At 36.2% G+C, this 18891-nt stretch overlaps 1 protein-coding gene across 4 annotated transcripts in view; it reads right to left on the bottom strand.

Moving 5' to 3' along the window:
- Positions 1 to 18891, bottom strand: part of SMC2 (structural maintenance of chromosomes 2) — a 55253-nt gene that overhangs the window by 14839 nt on the left and 21523 nt on the right. For all 4 annotated transcript variants that reach the window (XM_082610982.1, XM_082610980.1, XM_082610981.1 and 1 more), the window contains 6 exons: positions 15392 to 15596; positions 13317 to 13452; positions 10405 to 10529; positions 4772 to 4965; positions 3598 to 3741; positions 212 to 406 (listed from right to left, as the gene is read on the bottom strand). In XM_082610982.1, coding sequence (XP_082467108.1) covers positions 212 to 406; positions 3598 to 3741; positions 4772 to 4965; positions 10405 to 10529; positions 13317 to 13452; positions 15392 to 15596 — 999 coding nt within the window. The remainder of the gene's footprint in view (positions 1 to 211; positions 407 to 3597; positions 3742 to 4771; positions 4966 to 10404; positions 10530 to 13316; positions 13453 to 15391; positions 15597 to 18891) is intronic.

Below are 18891 nucleotides of genomic sequence, written 5' to 3'. Positions count from 1 at the left end.
TGGAATAAACACCTGAAATTAAATTTAAAAATAAAACATTTTTGCCTCTTGGTGATTGCTGAGGGGCAGTTAACATAGTTGTAAGCCTCAAAATTATGTTACACAGTAGTTCTGCCATTTATAGTAAGGTCTTCATTGAGCAGTTTACCAGAATATTTCAACACAGAGGCAAAAATGTGCTCAAGGGTAAAAACAAACAACACAATCGTGCCTTTGCAGCAGCATCTTCAGCTTCCCGTTTATGTTTGCTGATGTTGTGGTCCAGTTCCTTGATTTTAAGCTGAGATTCATTGTTTTGCTCCTTATGTTTTGCTACTTCTGCATATTTAGCTTTAACTATGCTGTCTTGGGCTGTTATCACTTCTTTTTGCTTGGTCACCTCTTCTTGAGCTTTATTTACTAACTCCTAAAACAGATAATTAGAAGACAACATATAGCAAGGTAAGATGGAGACATTTTTAGTTTACTGAAAGATCATCTAACAGACTTCTGGGCAAGATGGCAATGTGATTACAGACAGGTAGTCATCTAACCCTCTACACTTTATATCCCCATTAAAATGACTAATGAATTTACAGGTAAGTGAAAACTTGTATTAACACTAGAAAAAAAAAAAAGGGAAGAATGTATTGTTGTTCACGCTGAAAGCAACAATGTTTCTGCAAGATACAGTGTAATTGGGATCACCTCAGGGAGGGGGACTACCCCCCGCCCCGGGAGGTGGTCCTGCGCCGTCCGCCGCCCTGTGAGGTCTCTCAAAAAAGTGGCATTTTGGGGAGTTTACAAGATAATCTGACAGACTCCCAAATGACATTTATTAGGAGGGGCAAAGAACAGGGGTGGAAGCAAGTAAGCTGGCATTTGTTCCTTTCCCTTCTACAGAAGTAAGCCATAGGGACTTTACCAGTGGCAGTAGAAAGTCAGTGTTTCGTTCTAGCAGAGGGATCAAAACGGAGATATGGAAGAGGAAGAGAAACTTTTTTGAAGAAATGGATCTGTGGCACAAAGGAAAACTTCTTGCTTTGACTCTTACTATCCCCCACCTCCCGAGGCTGAAGTCATTCAACCTCCAAAGTAATAATGACAGCTGGGATTTAGTCTATCAACTCTCACCTCCTCCCCCTCAAACCTCTTTGCTAGATCTTAAAAGTCCTTCTGGTAAAGATATGGTCACAGACTCACACAAATGTCTGAAAACAAAAAAACCTAGTTCAACTCAGATTTAGGTAGAGGGAAAACAGATAAGTAGAACAACCTGCTAAAAGACTCTGAGGAAGAACAGATCTCTGTAAGTGATGAAAAGCACCAGTAAAAATTTAGGAATTTTTTAGGCATGCTCATTAGAAAACAACATCATTTTGAGCAGTAAACGATACTTGACATTATGGTTAGGTTATGAATGAGCCATAAATGCTTTAATTTCCTTATAATGTTTAATTTGTCTCACTTAAGGTCCTTTGCAGGAGGAAGATAAATCACAGCATTCAGCTAAAAAACCCAAAACAAAAACCCATGACAAAATCGTGTTTATGAAGAAGATTCCCTCATGCCTACAGGTTGAAGATTGTATCGCGGGTATGACTGTTTCAATCTTTACAATGGTAAGAAAAAACAAGGAAATCTATCACTTAAAATTGAGCAAAAATAAAATTTTAGTTTTGTTTGAACCTAATTAGTTAGTAGGCAATTTCTCTTCTTAGCTCCCTGAGAGTGTCCTTAGTTACTCTTATCAGCAAATGGAAACAATTTAGAATGTAAAGACTGAAAGAACCACCTTTACAAACTAAGTGATCCACTTTATAGTTTTCCATAAAGAGAAATGGATGCCCTCTTAATAGAAATATGTACATGTTTTGATTTTATCTTTACTTAGATAAAGGAAGAAGTGGCTTATTTTACTTCCACATTTCTCTTTAGAAACATGACATCTAATTTTTAAAAATTCCACATGATGTCCATGAAAGATGGTAGAAAATATGGAGGAACGAGATGAAAAATGAGATTAAAAGACAAGTCAGAAGGCAGAAAGAAACTGTAGAAAGTGTACTCAGCAACACAAAACACAAAGCTGAAAAGCATTTCTATCCCTTATCTTCAAAAAGAGTAAAGAATTGTTATTCTGCTATTGGTATGATAAATAATGTGTTTAAAAAAACAACAAAACTTGAATTTAACCACAAACAGAATGAAGAGGAAGGAACTACTTTCTAAAACACTGCATGCTACAACAATTAAAACAATCATCTCAAGGGAAAAACAACAGAAAATGTAAAAGCTGATGACAAAAGGCAAAAACACACTTTACTATAATGTAGGTAAAATGGATGGAACTCCCGTTAAAAGCTGTTATATTTTAGTTAACGTGAAGATCAATGATATATTACTTACAAAAACAGTATCTATATAGCCACACAGAACACTTAAAAATGAAAGTTATATTGAAAAAACAAAAGTGGGTACACTTTGTACAGCATGGTGACAATATTTAATAACTACTGTATATTTGAAAGTTGCTAAGAGTACATCTTGAAGTTCTCATCACAAGAAAAAAAATTCTGTAATTATGTATGGCTACTAGACTTATTGTGGTGATTGTTTCACAATGTATGCAAATATTGAATCATTACATTGTACACAGGAAACTAATATAAATGTTATGCTAATTATATCTCAGTTTTAAAAAGCAGGAGTAGAAATAATATGAAATAAAACAGAATTCAAGTTCAGAATTAAAAAAAGGGTTAAGAGGGTATCCAATACTCATGAGGGACCATTTCTAATATTTGTAGGTAACAGAAATGTCTTCATAACATTTGAAAGCCCCTCAGCCCCAAATCCACCCTTTACTTCCTGCTTCTGAGATGGGGACATTTCTCCCTTGCCAGATGCAACAGCATGAAGCCTCATCAGTAAAGGATGCTATAGGGTCACTGTAGAAGGAAGGGGCTTTACTTCCTGGTCCAATGTGCTTTTCTCAAAGGCAAGCTTGTCGTGCAGGGGCTAGCAGCTTTCATGGCTTCCCCTGGCATCCCAGCTTGTCCGCAGGCTGGGCACCTCCCCATGGCATCCTGGAAAGCTATTTCCCAGCAAGTGCCCCTGTGTAGCACTTTCCTATGCATGATTTCCCCTAGTACTCCACCAAACTCCACCACCAGTGGGCCACAGTTATCTTCTCCAAGTAGATGTGGTTCTCAGCCCTGCAGGTAAAATGGGGCTCCTTTCCAGATTTGTTCCTTCCAAGGGTGCACTGCCTCAGCCTTATGGGTAACGCTGTTCCCTGTATCTGCTGTTCGTATAGTCTTTAGAGTTTTCTTTATCTCTTAGCAATCAATGCTGCATCATTCCAAACTCCTGTTATAGTTAATAATTTTTATTTAAACTTTGCCTGGTCAAACTACTGTGTAGTTTTTGTCTTCTGAATAGACCTGGACCAAAACTATTAGTAATATTTCAGGTCTCTTTCTGGATTGGTAATCATTTTAACTCATCATGACAGGAGTGAAGAGACTGAGACCTCTAAAGTCAAACATCTTCAAGCCACCATTTCAGAAGGAGATTAACATCTGTAATTTCTCTAATACAGTTAGTAAATCTTACCTTATTTTTAGCCACCTCAGCTGCCATTACTGCAATCTGACCTTCATAGGATTTGATAGCTTCATTTACAGCTTCAAGCTGTTGTTCATTGGATGCATGCTCTCTCTTGAGCTCTTCTAGCTCCAGGGTGATAGCTTCAACTTCCTATAAGAAACACAGCATCTGGGCATTCAACAGGTTATTAACTACTGAAAAATAAATACATGCATGTCAACAAAATTAGTAAGATTCTCAAGCAAGTAAGACCCATAGCTTAGTTACTCAACTACCAAAACATGTAAGCTACTTCCAAAGAAGAAAGAGGAAAGGAAATTTATTTTTCTATATTAAAAAAAAGACAAATGTACATACAATTTTTATGGGTTCAAAGAACTTTGTATAAACTATATCCTTTATCCTTTTATTCCTATAGGGATAAACAATATACAGTTCTAAATAGCAGATAAATTAACAGAGGTAAAGCCTTTTAAAAACAATTATTCAGTGACAAAAAAATTAGTTTCTTAACTTTCTTCTTTCCCATTATAGCCTTTAGTTCTTTAGAAAATACTGTGCAAGCTATGAAAGAATCATAAAGTGGGTTAAAAAACAAACAAAAAAACTATGAACAAAAGTTAGACTTAAGTGAAACTGTACAGAATAGTGATTGAGCACAGCCTCTGTAGACAGAAAAACGCAGGTCAAATTCCAGCCTTGGCACTATCCAAAAGATATAATCAGATATCACCAGTCTATGATCGAATAGCACTTTGTATATATAACATGCCTGGTCTTACATCATTCTTTCACAGTGTATGTATGTTCACAAAGATGATCAAACAGAAATGTCAACAGTGAATCTCTGATACGACACAGCTCTGCGTACATGATATAAGCTTTGTTCCACTCTTGAATGAAACATTTACCAAAAGGCAACTTTGCTCTTTCTCCAAAATTAGCAAGCCAATGCAACCCCTATTCAAAATTACATAACACTTAATTCCAGGGTTTGAGTAAAGCATATTTTAATGTGACTCGTAAGATGTGTAATGTGTCTCCTAAAGAAGTACATCTCACTTTTGGATTTTGTGATAAATACCGATGAATAAGGCCAAGGCCAACCAGTGGTGCTCTACCACCTTCAGTTCTATTCTGAGGTTAAAAGATTAGTTCCATTTCAAAACAAAGTTATTACCTGTTGTTTTTCTTTCATTTTCTTGGTAGAAGCATCTGCCTTAGTTTTGGCACAATCTAGTTTTTTCTGTGCATCCTTCAGTTCTCTCTCTCTTTCAGCTTCTGCGTTTTTCATTTTATTCTCCAATACTTCATATTTTTCTTCTGCTTTTTTTTGAATTTCTTTGGTGTTTTTTAAGGTCTCCTCACTTTCCTCTACATCATAAAGCAGATAAATATGCCTATGTGAGGTCTTCCAACAACTATTAACAGGTATAGATATTAATGGCTTACAAATTCAACTTTTAATAGAAGAAAAGGTATGGAAAGTTGGAGCCAAGAGTTTAAAAAAAAATCAACTGTTCTAACCTTATTCTAGAAATGGTATATTGAAACACAGATCATGCCTAAAAGCCATACTTGAAATATCTAATGATCTGTAAAGAAATTATTTCCAATCACATGAAATTGAGTAACATAAACTTTACCTACAACTTAACTTATAAAAAGATCACAGACCATCTTTTTTTTTATATGACTGTATGCTTCCTAACATCAGAACTGAGTGTGTAACTAACTATGGTATTTTCTTTTTATTTTAGTTAAAAGAAAGCTTACACAGCAAGATCCTTTTTGACCCACCTCCTAAAGAAATGGAAATAAAAACAAAAATAAACAAATGGGACCTAATGAAACTTCAAAGCTTTTGCACAGCAAAGGAAACCATAAACAAGACCAAAAGACAACCCTCAGAATGGGAGAAAATATTTGCAAATGAAGCAACTGACAAAGGATTAATCTCCAAAATTTATAAGCAGCTCAATAACAAAAAAACAAACAACCCAATCCAAGAATGGGGAGAAGACCTAAATAGACATTTCTCCAAAGAAGATATACAGACTGCCAACAAACACATGAAAGAATGCTCAACATCATTAATCATTAGAGAAAGGCAAATCAAAACTACAATGAGATATCATCTCACACCAGTCAGAATGGCCATAATCAAAAATATCTAGAAACAATAAATGCTGGAGAGGGTGTGGAGAAAAGGGAACACTTGCACTGCTGGTGGGAACGTGAATTGGTACAGCCACTATGGAGAACAGTATGGAGGTTCCTCAAAAAACTACAAATAGAACTACCATATGACCCAGCAATCCCACTACTAGGCATATACCCTGAGAAAACCATAATTCAAAAACAGTCATGTACCAAAATGTTCATTGCAGCTCGATTTACAATAGCCCGGAGATGGAAACAACCTAAGTGTACATCATCCGATGAATGAATAAAGATGTGGCACGTATATACAATGGAATATTACTCAGCCATAAAAAGAAATGAAATTGAGCTATTTGTAATGAGGTGGATAGACCTAGAGTCTGTCATACAGAGTGAAGTAAGTCAGAAAGAGAAAGACAAATACTGTATGCTAACACATATATATAGAATTTAAGAAAAAAAAATGTCATGAAGAACCTAGGAGTAAAACAGGAATAAAGACACAGACCTACTTGAGAATGGACTTGAGGATATGGGGAGGGGGAAGGGTAAGCTGGGACAAAGCAAGAGAGAGGCATGGACATATATACACTACCAAACATAAGGTAGATAGCTAGTGGGAAGCAGCCGCATAGCACAGGGAGATCAGATTGGTGCTCTGTGACGGCCTGGGGTGGTGGGATAAGGAGGGTGGGAGGGAGGGAGATGCAAGAGGTAAGGGATATGGGAACAGATGTATATGTATAACTGATACACTTTGTTATAAAGCAGAAACTAACATACATATAATTGTGAAGCAATTATACTCCAATAAAGTAAAAAAAAAAGAAAGCTTACAGTTTACTTCATAAGCAAGCTTACTTAGTGTTCCTTGCTCCTTTATTTTTATTCAAGGAATCTCTTATTATAGAGAAGCACTGTGAGAACATGTCTAGGATGAAGCATAGTAAACATATTACCTCTAAATTTATAAATTTAAAAATAAAAAAGTAAGATAGAATGAGCATGTTATGGTCACAACTGACATACGCTGTTAAGCGTTAGGACCTAGGTACAAATATAACCCTAAAAGCCATGATTAGACAATTTCCTATACTACTTTTCATTGTAGAAATGTCATTCCAAGAAATCAAAAGAGAAATAAAAAAATACTTTGTCACAAATGAAAATGGAAATACAACATACCAAAACTTACATCATATGTAGCAAAATCAGTTCTAGCTATGAGTGAAGTTCATAGCAAAGTTCATAGCCATAAATGCCTACCTCAAGAAACAAGAAAAATCTCAAACAGCTTTACACCAAAAATCTGTTGTGTTTCTATACACTAAATAATCCCATTTACAACTGCATCAAAAAGGAAAACAAACAAAGCCCAAAGTTAGCAGAAGGAAGAAAATAACAAAGATCAGTGTGGAAATAAATGAAATTGAGACTAAAAAGAAATAGAAAAAAAAATTAATGAAACTAAGAGCTAGTTCTTCAAAACTGCCAAAGTTTTAGCTAGACCTAAGGAAAAAAAGACTCAGAGTCAGAAATAAAAGATGAGATGTTACAACTGATACCACAGTAATATAAAGAATCATAAAAGGTTACTATGAACAATTTTACACCAACAAACCAGACAATCTAGAAAAAATAAATTACTAGAAAAGACAACCTATCAAGATTGAATCATGATGAAACAAAATCTGAAAAGAGATTATAAGGAGATTTAGTAAGTAATCAAAAACCTCCCAACAAACAAAAGTCCAGGATTGGACGGCTTTACTGGTGAATTCTAACAAACATTCAAAGAAGAATTAATACCAATCCTTCCTTCTCAAATTCTTCCAAAAAGCAGACAAGGAAGAAATTGTTCCAAACTCATTTTGTGAGGCCAGCATCATCCTGATATCAAAACCAGACAAGGACGCCACAAGAAAAGAAAATTACAGGCTATTATTCCTGATGAACACAAATGCAAAAATTCTCAACAAAATTTTAGCAAACTGAATTCAACAATACATTAAAAGGATCATACACCATGACCAAGTAGGATTTATTCCAGGGATACAAGTATGGTTCAACATCTGCAAATCAGTCAATGTGATACATAATATTAACAAATGAAGGATAAAGTCATGGTCATCTTAATAGCAGAAAAAGCATCTGAGAAAATTCAACATCTATTTATGATAAAAACTCACAATAAAGTGAGTACAGAGAGAACATACCTTAACATGATAAAGGCTATACATGACAAGCTCACAGCTAACATCACACTCAATGGTAAAAAGCTGAAGGCTTTTCCTCTAAGATCAGGAAGAAGATAAGGATCCTTGCCTACTCTCCACTTTCATTTGACATAGTGTTGGAAGTCCTATAGCAATTGGGAAAGAAAAAGAAATGCATCTAAACTGGAAAGGAAAAAGTAAAACTGTCACTATTTGCAGAAATATTATAAATAGAAAACCCTAAAGACTCCACCAAAAAACTGTTAGAAATAATAAGCAAATTCAGCAAAGTTGTAGAATACAAAATCAATATATAAAAAATCTGTTGTGTTTCTATACAATCCCATTTACAATTGCATCAAAAAGAAAATACCTAAAAATAAATTTAACTAAGGAGGTGAAGGACATGTACACTGAAAACTAGGAAACACTGATGAAAGAAATTGAAGACCAAAATAAATGGAAAGATATTCTGTGCTCACGGATTGGAAGAATATTGTTAAAATGTCCATACTACCCAAAGCAATCTACAGATTCAAGTCAATTCCTGTCAAAATTTCAATGGCATTTTTCACAGAAATAAACAATCCTAAAATTTGTATGGAACCACAAAAGACCCTAAACAGCCAAAGCAATCTTGAAAAAGAACAACAAAGCTGGAGGAATCATACTCCCTGTTTTCAAACTTTATTACAAAGCTAGAGTAATCAAAACAGTATAGTATTGATATTAATAACAGACAGATCAATGGAACTACTGAATAGAGAACCCAAAAATAAAACCACACATACATGGTCGATTAATTTATGACAGAGGAGTCAAGAATATACAATGGGGAAAAGACAGTCTCTTTTATAAATGGTGGAAGGAAACTGGACTTGCAAAAGAATGAAACTGGACCACTAAGACCATACATAAAAATTAACTCAAAATGGATTAAAGACTTGAACATAAGACCTGCAACCATGAAACTCCTAGAAGAAAACACAGGTGGTAAGCTCCTTGACATAGGTTTTGATGATTTTTTGGATTTGACACCAAAAGCAAAAATGAACAAGTGGGACTACATATCAAAATAAAAAGCTTCTGCACAGCAAAGGAAACCATCAACAAAACTAAAAGGCAAACTACTGAATAGGAGAAAATATTTGTAAATTATATATCTGATAAGGGGTTAATATCTAAAATATATTAACTCATACAACTCAACAGAAAAAAACAACCAAATCCAAAAATAGGCAGAGGACCTGAATACACATTTTCCACAGAAGACATACAGACGGCCAACAGGTACATAAAAAGATGTTCAATACTAATCACCAGGGAAATGCTCATCAAAACCACAATGAGATATCACTTTGACCATTAGAATGGCTATTATCAAAAAGACAAGAAATATCAAGTGTTAGCAAGAATGTGAAGAAAGAGCACACTTGTACACTGCTGGTGGGATTGTAAATTGGTGCAGACACTATGGAAAACAGTATGGAGGTTCTTCAAAAAATTAAAGATAGAACTATTGTATGATCCAACTTTCCACTTCTGAGTATTGGTCTGAAGAAACCAAAGACACTAACTTGAAAAGATATCTGCACCCCCATGTTCACTGCTGCATTATTTACAGCAGCCAAGACATGGAAACAACCTAATAGTCCACTGATGGATGAATGGACAAAGAAACTGTGGTATATACATACAACAGAATATTATTCAGCCATAAAAAAAAAAAAAAAGGAAATTCTACCATTCGCAATAACATGGATGGACCTTAAGGGCATTATGCTAAGTGAAGTAAGTCAGAGAAAGATAAATATCATATGATCTCACTTATACGTGGACTCTTAAATACCCTAGCTTGTAGATACAAAGAAAAGATTGGTGGTTGCTAGAGGCAGGGGTGGGGGAGGTGAGTGAAATAGATGAATTTTTAGTTTTGTAAAAGAGAAAAAAAAAAGAATGAAAATACTAGTGAGGGAAATAGGCCTGTGAATATTGTCCTAAGGAACAAGACAAATTTAAAACTACCATATACAATTAAATTCTGATTAAAGGTATAATATAGGTTCTTAAAATTTGGGACAGAGGCAGCTATAAATTGAATTACACATTAAAAAATTCTGTATAACAAAAATACTATAAACATAAAACTAAAAGACAAGCACATAACAAAAAAGATATTTGTAATGTGGTGACCTATAAGAAAAAATCAGGACTCTTATGTATGAGTACAATAAAAACAAGCTATGAGCAACCCAATAAAAAAAGGGCAAATTAATAGAAAATTATTAAAATATTTAAATTGAAAAATATTTTTTAAAATTAAAATATTTAAAGTAATTAATGCAGATAAATATATAATAAGCACAAGAGCTGCTAAATACCGAAAGTAAGGCTATCAGTAGAAACAGATTAGCACAGAATGTTTTTGTCTTACCAATGATTTTTTTAAGAGCATCTAATTCTTCTTGTTGCTTGTGATATGAGCTTTGCTGAAGCTTGGTTTGTAATAAATCTGCCTCCTCAGTTTTCATCTCCCACTGCTGTTTTAGTTGGCGATACCTTAAGAAAGAGAAGTTTATAATAAATAACAAGTTTTTCTGATGTTAGAGACATGCTTTTAAATAACAGGCTCTTACCCAAAACAAACTCATACAACATAATATAAGATGCCACTGGTTACAAGACTCATTTTGATAACTTCCGCATTTCTGCGGCATCAATTAAACTCGTTTGACTTGGTTACTGAAGGTAAACAACCCTAAATGACCAAGACCAATTGTAACTATCCAGAGAAATATTCTTAATTTTAGAAAATACTAATAATCTTTGAATAAATAGGCTTCCTTAAAAATAACTCCTCCCACTGATCCTTATCAAAAAGAAAAACTCCATAACAGCTCCCCATCACAGAAATAGAATACATAACAATTATATAATATTTCAAAAATTTTGTTATCTATTAATCCCTAGTTTCAAATGTTAAAAAAATAATATTGTTCCCTACATTTTGTAAGGAAACTGGTAGTTTAAAATGGCACAGTACTGAACTTAAACATTTGCAAAGCACTTTTTTTGCAAACCCTGTAATTCTCCCCCAGTTCTGGATGCTTCAAGTTATTTCTTTGGAAGGTATTTCGCTAATTCAGCTGCAGTGAAATTTTAAATTACAGTAAATTCAAAGGTTGCTTGTCACTAGAAATTCATGAGGTTTGAGGAAAAAGTAAGGAAGCAACTTATAAAGCATAAGTACTCCCTTGAGTATTCTTGTCTGAGACTACTTGACAGCATAATTTTAACTTGAGTCATTTTCCAACTCATTTAAAAATGTAAAGTGTAGAAATGTGAAAAAAGATATAAGCTATTTTCCTGATATGATCTATGAAAGAATGGCTTTAGTTGACCCTTCCACTCTCATTTTTCCAAATCTATTTCTCTTCCTTAACCTCTGGGCCACAATTAGTCTACAAGACAACTCTGCAGAATAAATGATCCAGTACTGCTCAACAAAGTTAACAGTTCCAAGCCAAATGTGACAACAAACTCATTGCCTTGACAGAGCTTCCACATATCAAAGAAATCTTTTTGTATCTTTCTCACAGAAAAAGTTCATTCACTTTATGGTTAAGGTATGGTAATGAAGGTAAAAGGCAGACTTTACATGTATATAATGTTTGAAAGTGGGCATTTTGATACAATTTACATCTTCAAATGGCCACTTTGACTTGCTGTAGCAATCTCTTCCATATAATATTGTGTCCCAAAGAAGTCTTGGTACCATTCTAAGTTTTGGTGATTTCAGAAGATGAATGCCAAAAGTTTACCAAAAAAAAAAAAAGATCACTTCAAGTTTTTTTAAATTAATTAATTTATTTTGGGCTGCGTTGGGTCTTCGTTGCTGCACATGGGTTTTCTCTAGTTGAGGCGAGCGGGGGCTACTCTTCATTGCAGTGTGTGGGCTTCTCACTGTGGTGGCTTCTCTTGTTGCAGAGCATGGGCTCTAGGTGTGTAGGATTCAGTAGTTGTGGCTCACGGGCTCTAAAGCACAGGCTCAATAGTCGTGGCGCACTGGCTTATTTGCTCTGAGGCATGTGGGATCTTCCCAGACCAGGGCTCGAACCAGGAAAGTCTCTCATTTCAAGGTTTTTATCTCTCTCGCTCTCTTTTTTTTAAAGCTTTATTCAGTATTGTGAATTCTAAATAAAATGTTTTATTTTAATTTTATCTCAGTTCCCATTTGCCATCTTCAGAGTGACTAGAAAAAAATTACAATTAAGCTCTCAAATACTGTACTTAGTAAGTCTGTGGCATTTATACTCCTGAAGCTTTTATAGCAAGTAAGGACTGTTCTCCTGGATAACCACATGGCGAGTTCACTCACATCATTCTGGTATTTATTCAACAGTCTTCTTCTCAGTAAGGCTTTCCCTGCCCACCCCATATAATATTTCAACACCTCTTTCTTTGCCCTGGATAGTTCATATCTCCTTTACTATTTTACTTTTTTCTTCTTAGAACTTAGCATTATCTAACATACATTTTACCAGTTTAACTTTTTATATTGTCTGTTGCCCCAGCTACACATATCAAAACAAGATGAAGAGATATATCTGTTTGACTCCCTGCTATATTCCCAGCTCCTCGAAGAGTACTTGGCATGAGGCAAACAACAGTAAATAATGTTAAGTGACAAAAAAAGGTTACATTAAATAGCATGGTACCAATTTTGAAAAAAAAAATGCCATATGCATATTGTGTCATACACAAAATATGCATCATACACAAACAGAAGTAATGTTGAAAAGTACGCATACATACCTATATCCACACCCACACAGAAAATACACTGTAAGTAAACACTTTAATTCTAGCAGTGACTTTTGACATAACTTGTTTAACTTCTCCATAGTAAACTTAGAGATCTTCAACATGTACAGGACAGCCATAATGCTGCAAAACTTAGTGAGGTCACCTGATTGATGCTATAATATTACATCATTTCAAATCAAGGACTCAAGTATCCTCTGGCATCAACCTCTAGAGTATCTATGGATTTCCTCACTAATCCCAGCAGAATGTTAACAGAGTGTATCTCAGCAGAAAAAGGGGAATATTTGGCTGATTTTTCTTTCCTTCTTTTAATTAGCTTTCCCCAATTTCTTAAAGACACTATTTATATTAAAAAAACCTGATAAACAAGTTATCAATTCACAACTTATTCAATAATACCAAGGTTATTATTTAAAAGTCAGAAGTATTTCTTTAAATAAAATTTTCTTTCATCTTCTACCATGCAAATCTTTGACCAAGAAAATTTTTAAATACAGCTTAATCCAACCAAAGTCTTACTTTTCAGCAGTGTTTTTAAGACCTGCTAATTCCTTTTCTAGAGCCTGTAGCTCATTCTCCTTGATTCTCAGCTCATCTTGAACATCTTTGAGTTCTTGAAACTTGGTTAAAATAGAAGCTGCCTGGGATCGGGCACCTGACAGAGGCAAATTGAAACAGGCCTTTGACACCAAGTTACCATGTATTTAGTAAGCAATAAAAACTTTTCTGAGAGAATTATACTTGAAATAATTCAACAGCCAATCTTTAGTAAGTTTATGAAGCTACAGAATTCACTTCATCATTTGAATCGTAGGGCATACATTCTTGATAACAAATACTTCTAAGTAGATGTGGTGGATTATTTACTCAAAATAATCATTGCCCTTGCCGTCTGGGCCCATCCCTCCCAGGCCCATTTCCCTCTCTACTGTCATAAGGCTTAGCCATGTGCTTTGCTCTAGCCAATCAGTGGGAAATGTACCTCTTCTGAAAGGAAGCTTTAAGAGGCAGCACATAATTTACCATGTTTTCCCCTTCCCTTCCCATGAGAAAAGTATGTTCAAAAAAGGGACTTACTTCTCAGTCAGCCTGGGTCCCATAATGAGAATAACAGGGAGCAGAGACAAGTGACCCACAGATAATGTAGCATAATTATGGAATAAACTTGTAAGCTACTGAGATTTGGGAGCTGTTTATTACCACATCATAATGTGGTCTAAACTCGATGTAGCAGTGTAACCTGGTTTCACCTTACGTGCACTATAACTGGCAGTAACAGGCTGAGGTGTTAGGTTGGCAAGAAAACTCTAGGTTTGATGGGAGGATGCAAAGGTCAATTAGCAATGCTATTGTGAGCACTTTGTTTATAGATATGGGGTTACATATTTGCTATCTCTTAAGCAGGAATTTTAAGAACCTCCAATTCAATGAAATCTAAAATGTTTCTTCTATTTTAGATATTTAAAAATATTTGGTCTCTATCTTCCAATTGCAGATGCTAGTCATCTTGTACACTGGGGAACTTGATACTTTATCATGGAATTCATTATATTGGCTGTTTTCTTGGCCTAGAAAGAAATTAAGACACTTGATATCTCAAGAGGCATCCAAGTCTCTTGGTTTGGTTAAAAGCACAAACTCTGTAATCAGACCACCTGAGTTCAAATTCTGAGCTCTGCCACTTACCAGCAAGTTACTTAATCACTCTATACCTTAGTTTCTAAAACTGTATAATGGAGATGATAGTAATGTCTACCTTATGGTTGCTATAAGGATTAAATAAGCTAATCATTTAAAGTCCTTAGAATAGGGCTTTACAGAATGATAGAAATGTTCTATATTTGCACTGTCCAATTACCCACTAACCACTTGTGGTTACTGAGCCCTTGAAATATGACTAGTGCAATTAAGGAAATTATTTTAATTTTATTTAATTTTAATTATCTTATTTTGGTGTAAAGAGCCACATGTGGCTAGTAGCTACTGTATTGGACAGTACAGTCTTACAACACTGCCCAGTACACAGTAACTACTATTTAGTGTTTGTTATTTATTACATGGTCACTTGACACAGATCTGGAAACTCAGTGTTGCAAATATTAGAACAAGAAATATATGGTCATTATCTAAGAATTCCTTACTTAAGGCATTCAGGCAGATTTAATTTTTTGTTTTACTTTTGACAGGAGCAGTAACATATACACAAATTACAAGTTAACATGTTTCCTAAAGGAGAAGTGGGTAGTTAAGCTACAAATGTTCTGACTAAAAAGACTTCATATCCCAGTGACTAGAATATCTTAATAAGACAAAAAGCAAGAGAAAATAAACATGAATAGACTTAAGATGAATAAGAAAAGCTATAGGACTGATTACTAGCCTATGAGTTCCTTCAGGACAATGACAGTGTATAATTTCTCAATTAATATTAAGCACCTGTCACAAAGTAGGTATTCAAAAGAAAACTCGATCCTTTGATTAGGAATAAAACACTGGATTAAGTCATTCCAAGCCCAATATTTCCTGTTTAAAAAAAAAAGCCCCCATCCTATTTACCACACAGAATTGTGAGGACAAAATGATATAAAACCTACCTCCACTCAACGTCCCGTGAGGATCAAATACATCACCTCCTAGAGTCACGGTTCTAGTCATTATCCTTTTATCGAAAGCTACCTTTTTTGCATTATCCATATTGTCACAAACAAATGTTGTTCCAAAGACAAATTCCATTGCTTTCTGAAGTTCTGGTTTGTATTCAACCAGGGAAAGAGCCACACGAACATTATTAGGGCCAACCTAGGGGAAAACAGTTATGTCGTGATACATATTACTCCTTTCCTTTCAAATATTATTTTATAAAATAGTAAGAACTGCCACAACAGAAACTGAATACCTATCCAGCACTACAACTCCTTTTGAATTTTCTAAAATGCTATAGAAAACTCAACACTTTTAGAAAAAAACAATTCTAAGTTTAAACACTGAAAAATCTAAGTAAAATATTTAGCTAGAATACCAATCATTATGAGAGTTTCAATCAAGCAGAAGCCACTACCAAGTTTCTAAATTCAAAGTGGATTATTTTAGAAAAATTTTTTTTAACATCTTTATTGGAGTATAATTGCTTTACAATGGTGTTAGTTTCTGCTTTATAACAAAGTGAATCAGTTATACGTATACATATGTCCCTATATCTCTTCCCTCTTGCGTCTCCCCCTCCCTCCCACCCTCCCTATCCCACCCCTCTAGTGAACATCCTTTCTTAATTAAAGTACATCAATTTCTGGATCAACACAATTACATAAAATGTTTTACTTCAATTATTAACTTGGTTGTTCCAAAGTGAATACTTTTTCATTCAAATAAAACATGCTAAGGCAACCACCTGCTAGTTACAGAAATAAAAACAATAATTGAGTAAAAAAAAATCTTTTTTAAATCCCTCAATCTTTTATTTTGATCCAACTGTCTTTTCTCAACCTTTGTTTATAATGTCTACCTCTGCCCACATTTTTAGAACAACTTAGCATACTTTATGGAGCTTAGTAGTAGCAGAAATCATAATGAAGGCAGATCTATGTAACATATGTTCAGCAGTGTCCTCTGACATAGCAGTTACCATTAAGTGGGTCTGGCTGAGGGATCTGGGTAGAAGTGTTTTAGTTGTTACTTAAAACCCCAATTGACTTCTAACACTGGAACTTGACACAGGACTAAAATAACTTCCAAAACCTTCTAGACCCTAAGGTGATTTTTTTAAGTAAAGGATGTAAATACTAACCAAAAATACCACCTTTCAATTACTCTGTACTCATCTTTCTTCTTCTGATAGTAAACAATTTTCATTGAAGGTGTCTCAATTTCAAGAAATATACTGACTATCCATTTAGTATCTTAATTATACATGCATTTTCAGGTTTCATAGTATTTTCTTTTCAACTCATGCACTTGGAATGCCTGTTCAATAACTGATATCACTGCTGAATCTTATGATTGGCTTCATGTTTTTACCAAATATTATGCAACCACTACAGCCTTTTAAATGTATTTCCTTGTACTCATCTATTTACTAGTAACCACACCACTTTAGATCTGCATATACTGCATATACTGCATATACCACATATACCACATATACTTTTGACAGGAGTAGTAACATATACACAAATTACAAGTTAACATGTTTCCTAAAGGAGAAGTATATATGCATATACTGCATATACCACAGCAGCTGACTGCATATACTGGTTACCTGCTTTGTATGTTCATAGGTTGGTAAGCAATCTAGAAAAGCTCTAATAGAGAAGCATCTCTGCAAGATGGATGGATACCTTCCATAACGGTTGTCACTGCAGCCAGTTTAAGTGTGCCTGGCATGAGAAAACCTGAAGAATTCTTGTATTTATCTATAAGCTCTAAAATTCTATTTGGAAATCAAAAATTTAACATTTAATGCCACCTGATAGTCATGTGACTTAGGTTTAAAGACATTCTAGAAGATGGCAGAGTAGGGTGACGTGGAACACACCTCCCCACAAATATATCAAGAATACATCTACAAATGGAACAATTCTCACAGAGCACCTTCTGAATACTAGCAGAGGACCTCAGACACCTGAAAGGACAAGAAAGATCCCCATGTAACCAGGTAGGATGAAAGAAATAAAAAAGAAAAGAGGAAGTGGGATGGGACATGTACCCCTTGGAGGGGAGCTGAAGGAGAGGAGAGGTTCCCACACCTGGGGAGATATCCTCACCAGTGGGGAGATCAGATGGGACAGAAGGGGAGCTTCGAGGGCTCACAGGGAAGTGCAGCAACCAGTCTGTGACAGGCAGGACAGAGTGAGACCTACACAGATGGTCCGTGCCACAGTCCTGTGCGCCCCAGCCTGAGACACGTGTGGTGGTATGGACAGGGGCTGGGCACTGGAATGTGGGGTTTGGAGAGCTGACCTGCAGAGAGGACCACTTTTGTCTGCATGGAGTCAGCCTGAAGGGACAGGAGCAACCAGGAATGTTCGTGGAAGAAGCCCCAGCCACCACAGAAGCAAAGCGCTGTTGTTGAGCAGAGTGCGAAAGGCACAGCCGCCACAGCAGCCTCTTTCCCCACGCACTGGCACCTGCCGCTGCAGGCATTACAAGGGGCTCCCGCCTGGGCAGCCCACACATCCTGACCGCTGCCCTGGCCCCCTCCCACCTGGTCAGGCTCATGTGCTCAGGGGCAGCCTCAGGAGCAGAGGCTGGTAGGTCTGAGCCTCAGGGGCCGTGTGACTAAGGAAGAAGAGCTGACATCTCTCTTTGCAGCTTTGTGAACCATGGATTTACACCTCTGCTGCCGGCTTTGTAAATTTACCACCTGCAGAATATCCAAACAGGCAACGAGTGCTCCTGCAGCTGAGACAGGTCTGGCTTTAGCAGCTGTGGGCTTTGTGCGAGTTGAACCAGGCCAGAGTCTGAGCTGCCTCCATAGGTCCCACAGCAACTCCATGTGCATGACTGCTGCAGTCCTGGCACCTGACTTCAGTGGATGTACATTGGTGGCCTGGTGAAAACAATGCTTTAGAGACACCAGGGCCAACTGCCAGCAAACCCACAGTTAAGAGGGGACGAGAGCAGGGCCAACAGCAGTGTACTTTGTGAGCCAGCACAATGGGTGGAAGGTGACACAAGAGCACAATCACAGGTGAACAGCTCCAGAGGAGGAATACTCAGTGGTTTCTCTCCCAGTGGGAGAGAAATCCTGCCTACCTCACACCGCAGATCAGAAACACAGCTCAGAAACAGATCTGGGGGCTTCTACTCCAACAACTAGGGAGCAGACCCTGCCCCTGACGGCAGTGACAACCACAGAGGAAAGTGGAGGACCCGCCCAATATCCAGTGCAGGCTCTAGTCACCACAACACTGGGCACTGCCACCGAATGAAGAAAAAAGAATGAGAAAAAATGAGGACAGTCTCAGAGACCTCTGGGACAACATTAAATGCAACAGCATTCACATTATAGGGGTCCCAGAAGGAGAAAAGAGAGAAAGGGTCTGAGAAAACATTTAAAGAGATGTAGCCAAAAACTTCCCTAACATGAGAAAGGAAA

Source organism: Mesoplodon mirus (assembly GCF_964341445.2).
Source record: "Mesoplodon mirus genome assembly, chromosome: 1".
In the NCBI taxonomy this organism is placed as follows: Eukaryota; Metazoa; Chordata; class Mammalia; order Artiodactyla; family Ziphiidae; genus Mesoplodon; species Mesoplodon mirus.
Note: the sequence above shows the minus strand (reverse complement) of the source record. Positions and strands in the feature narration are given on the sequence as shown.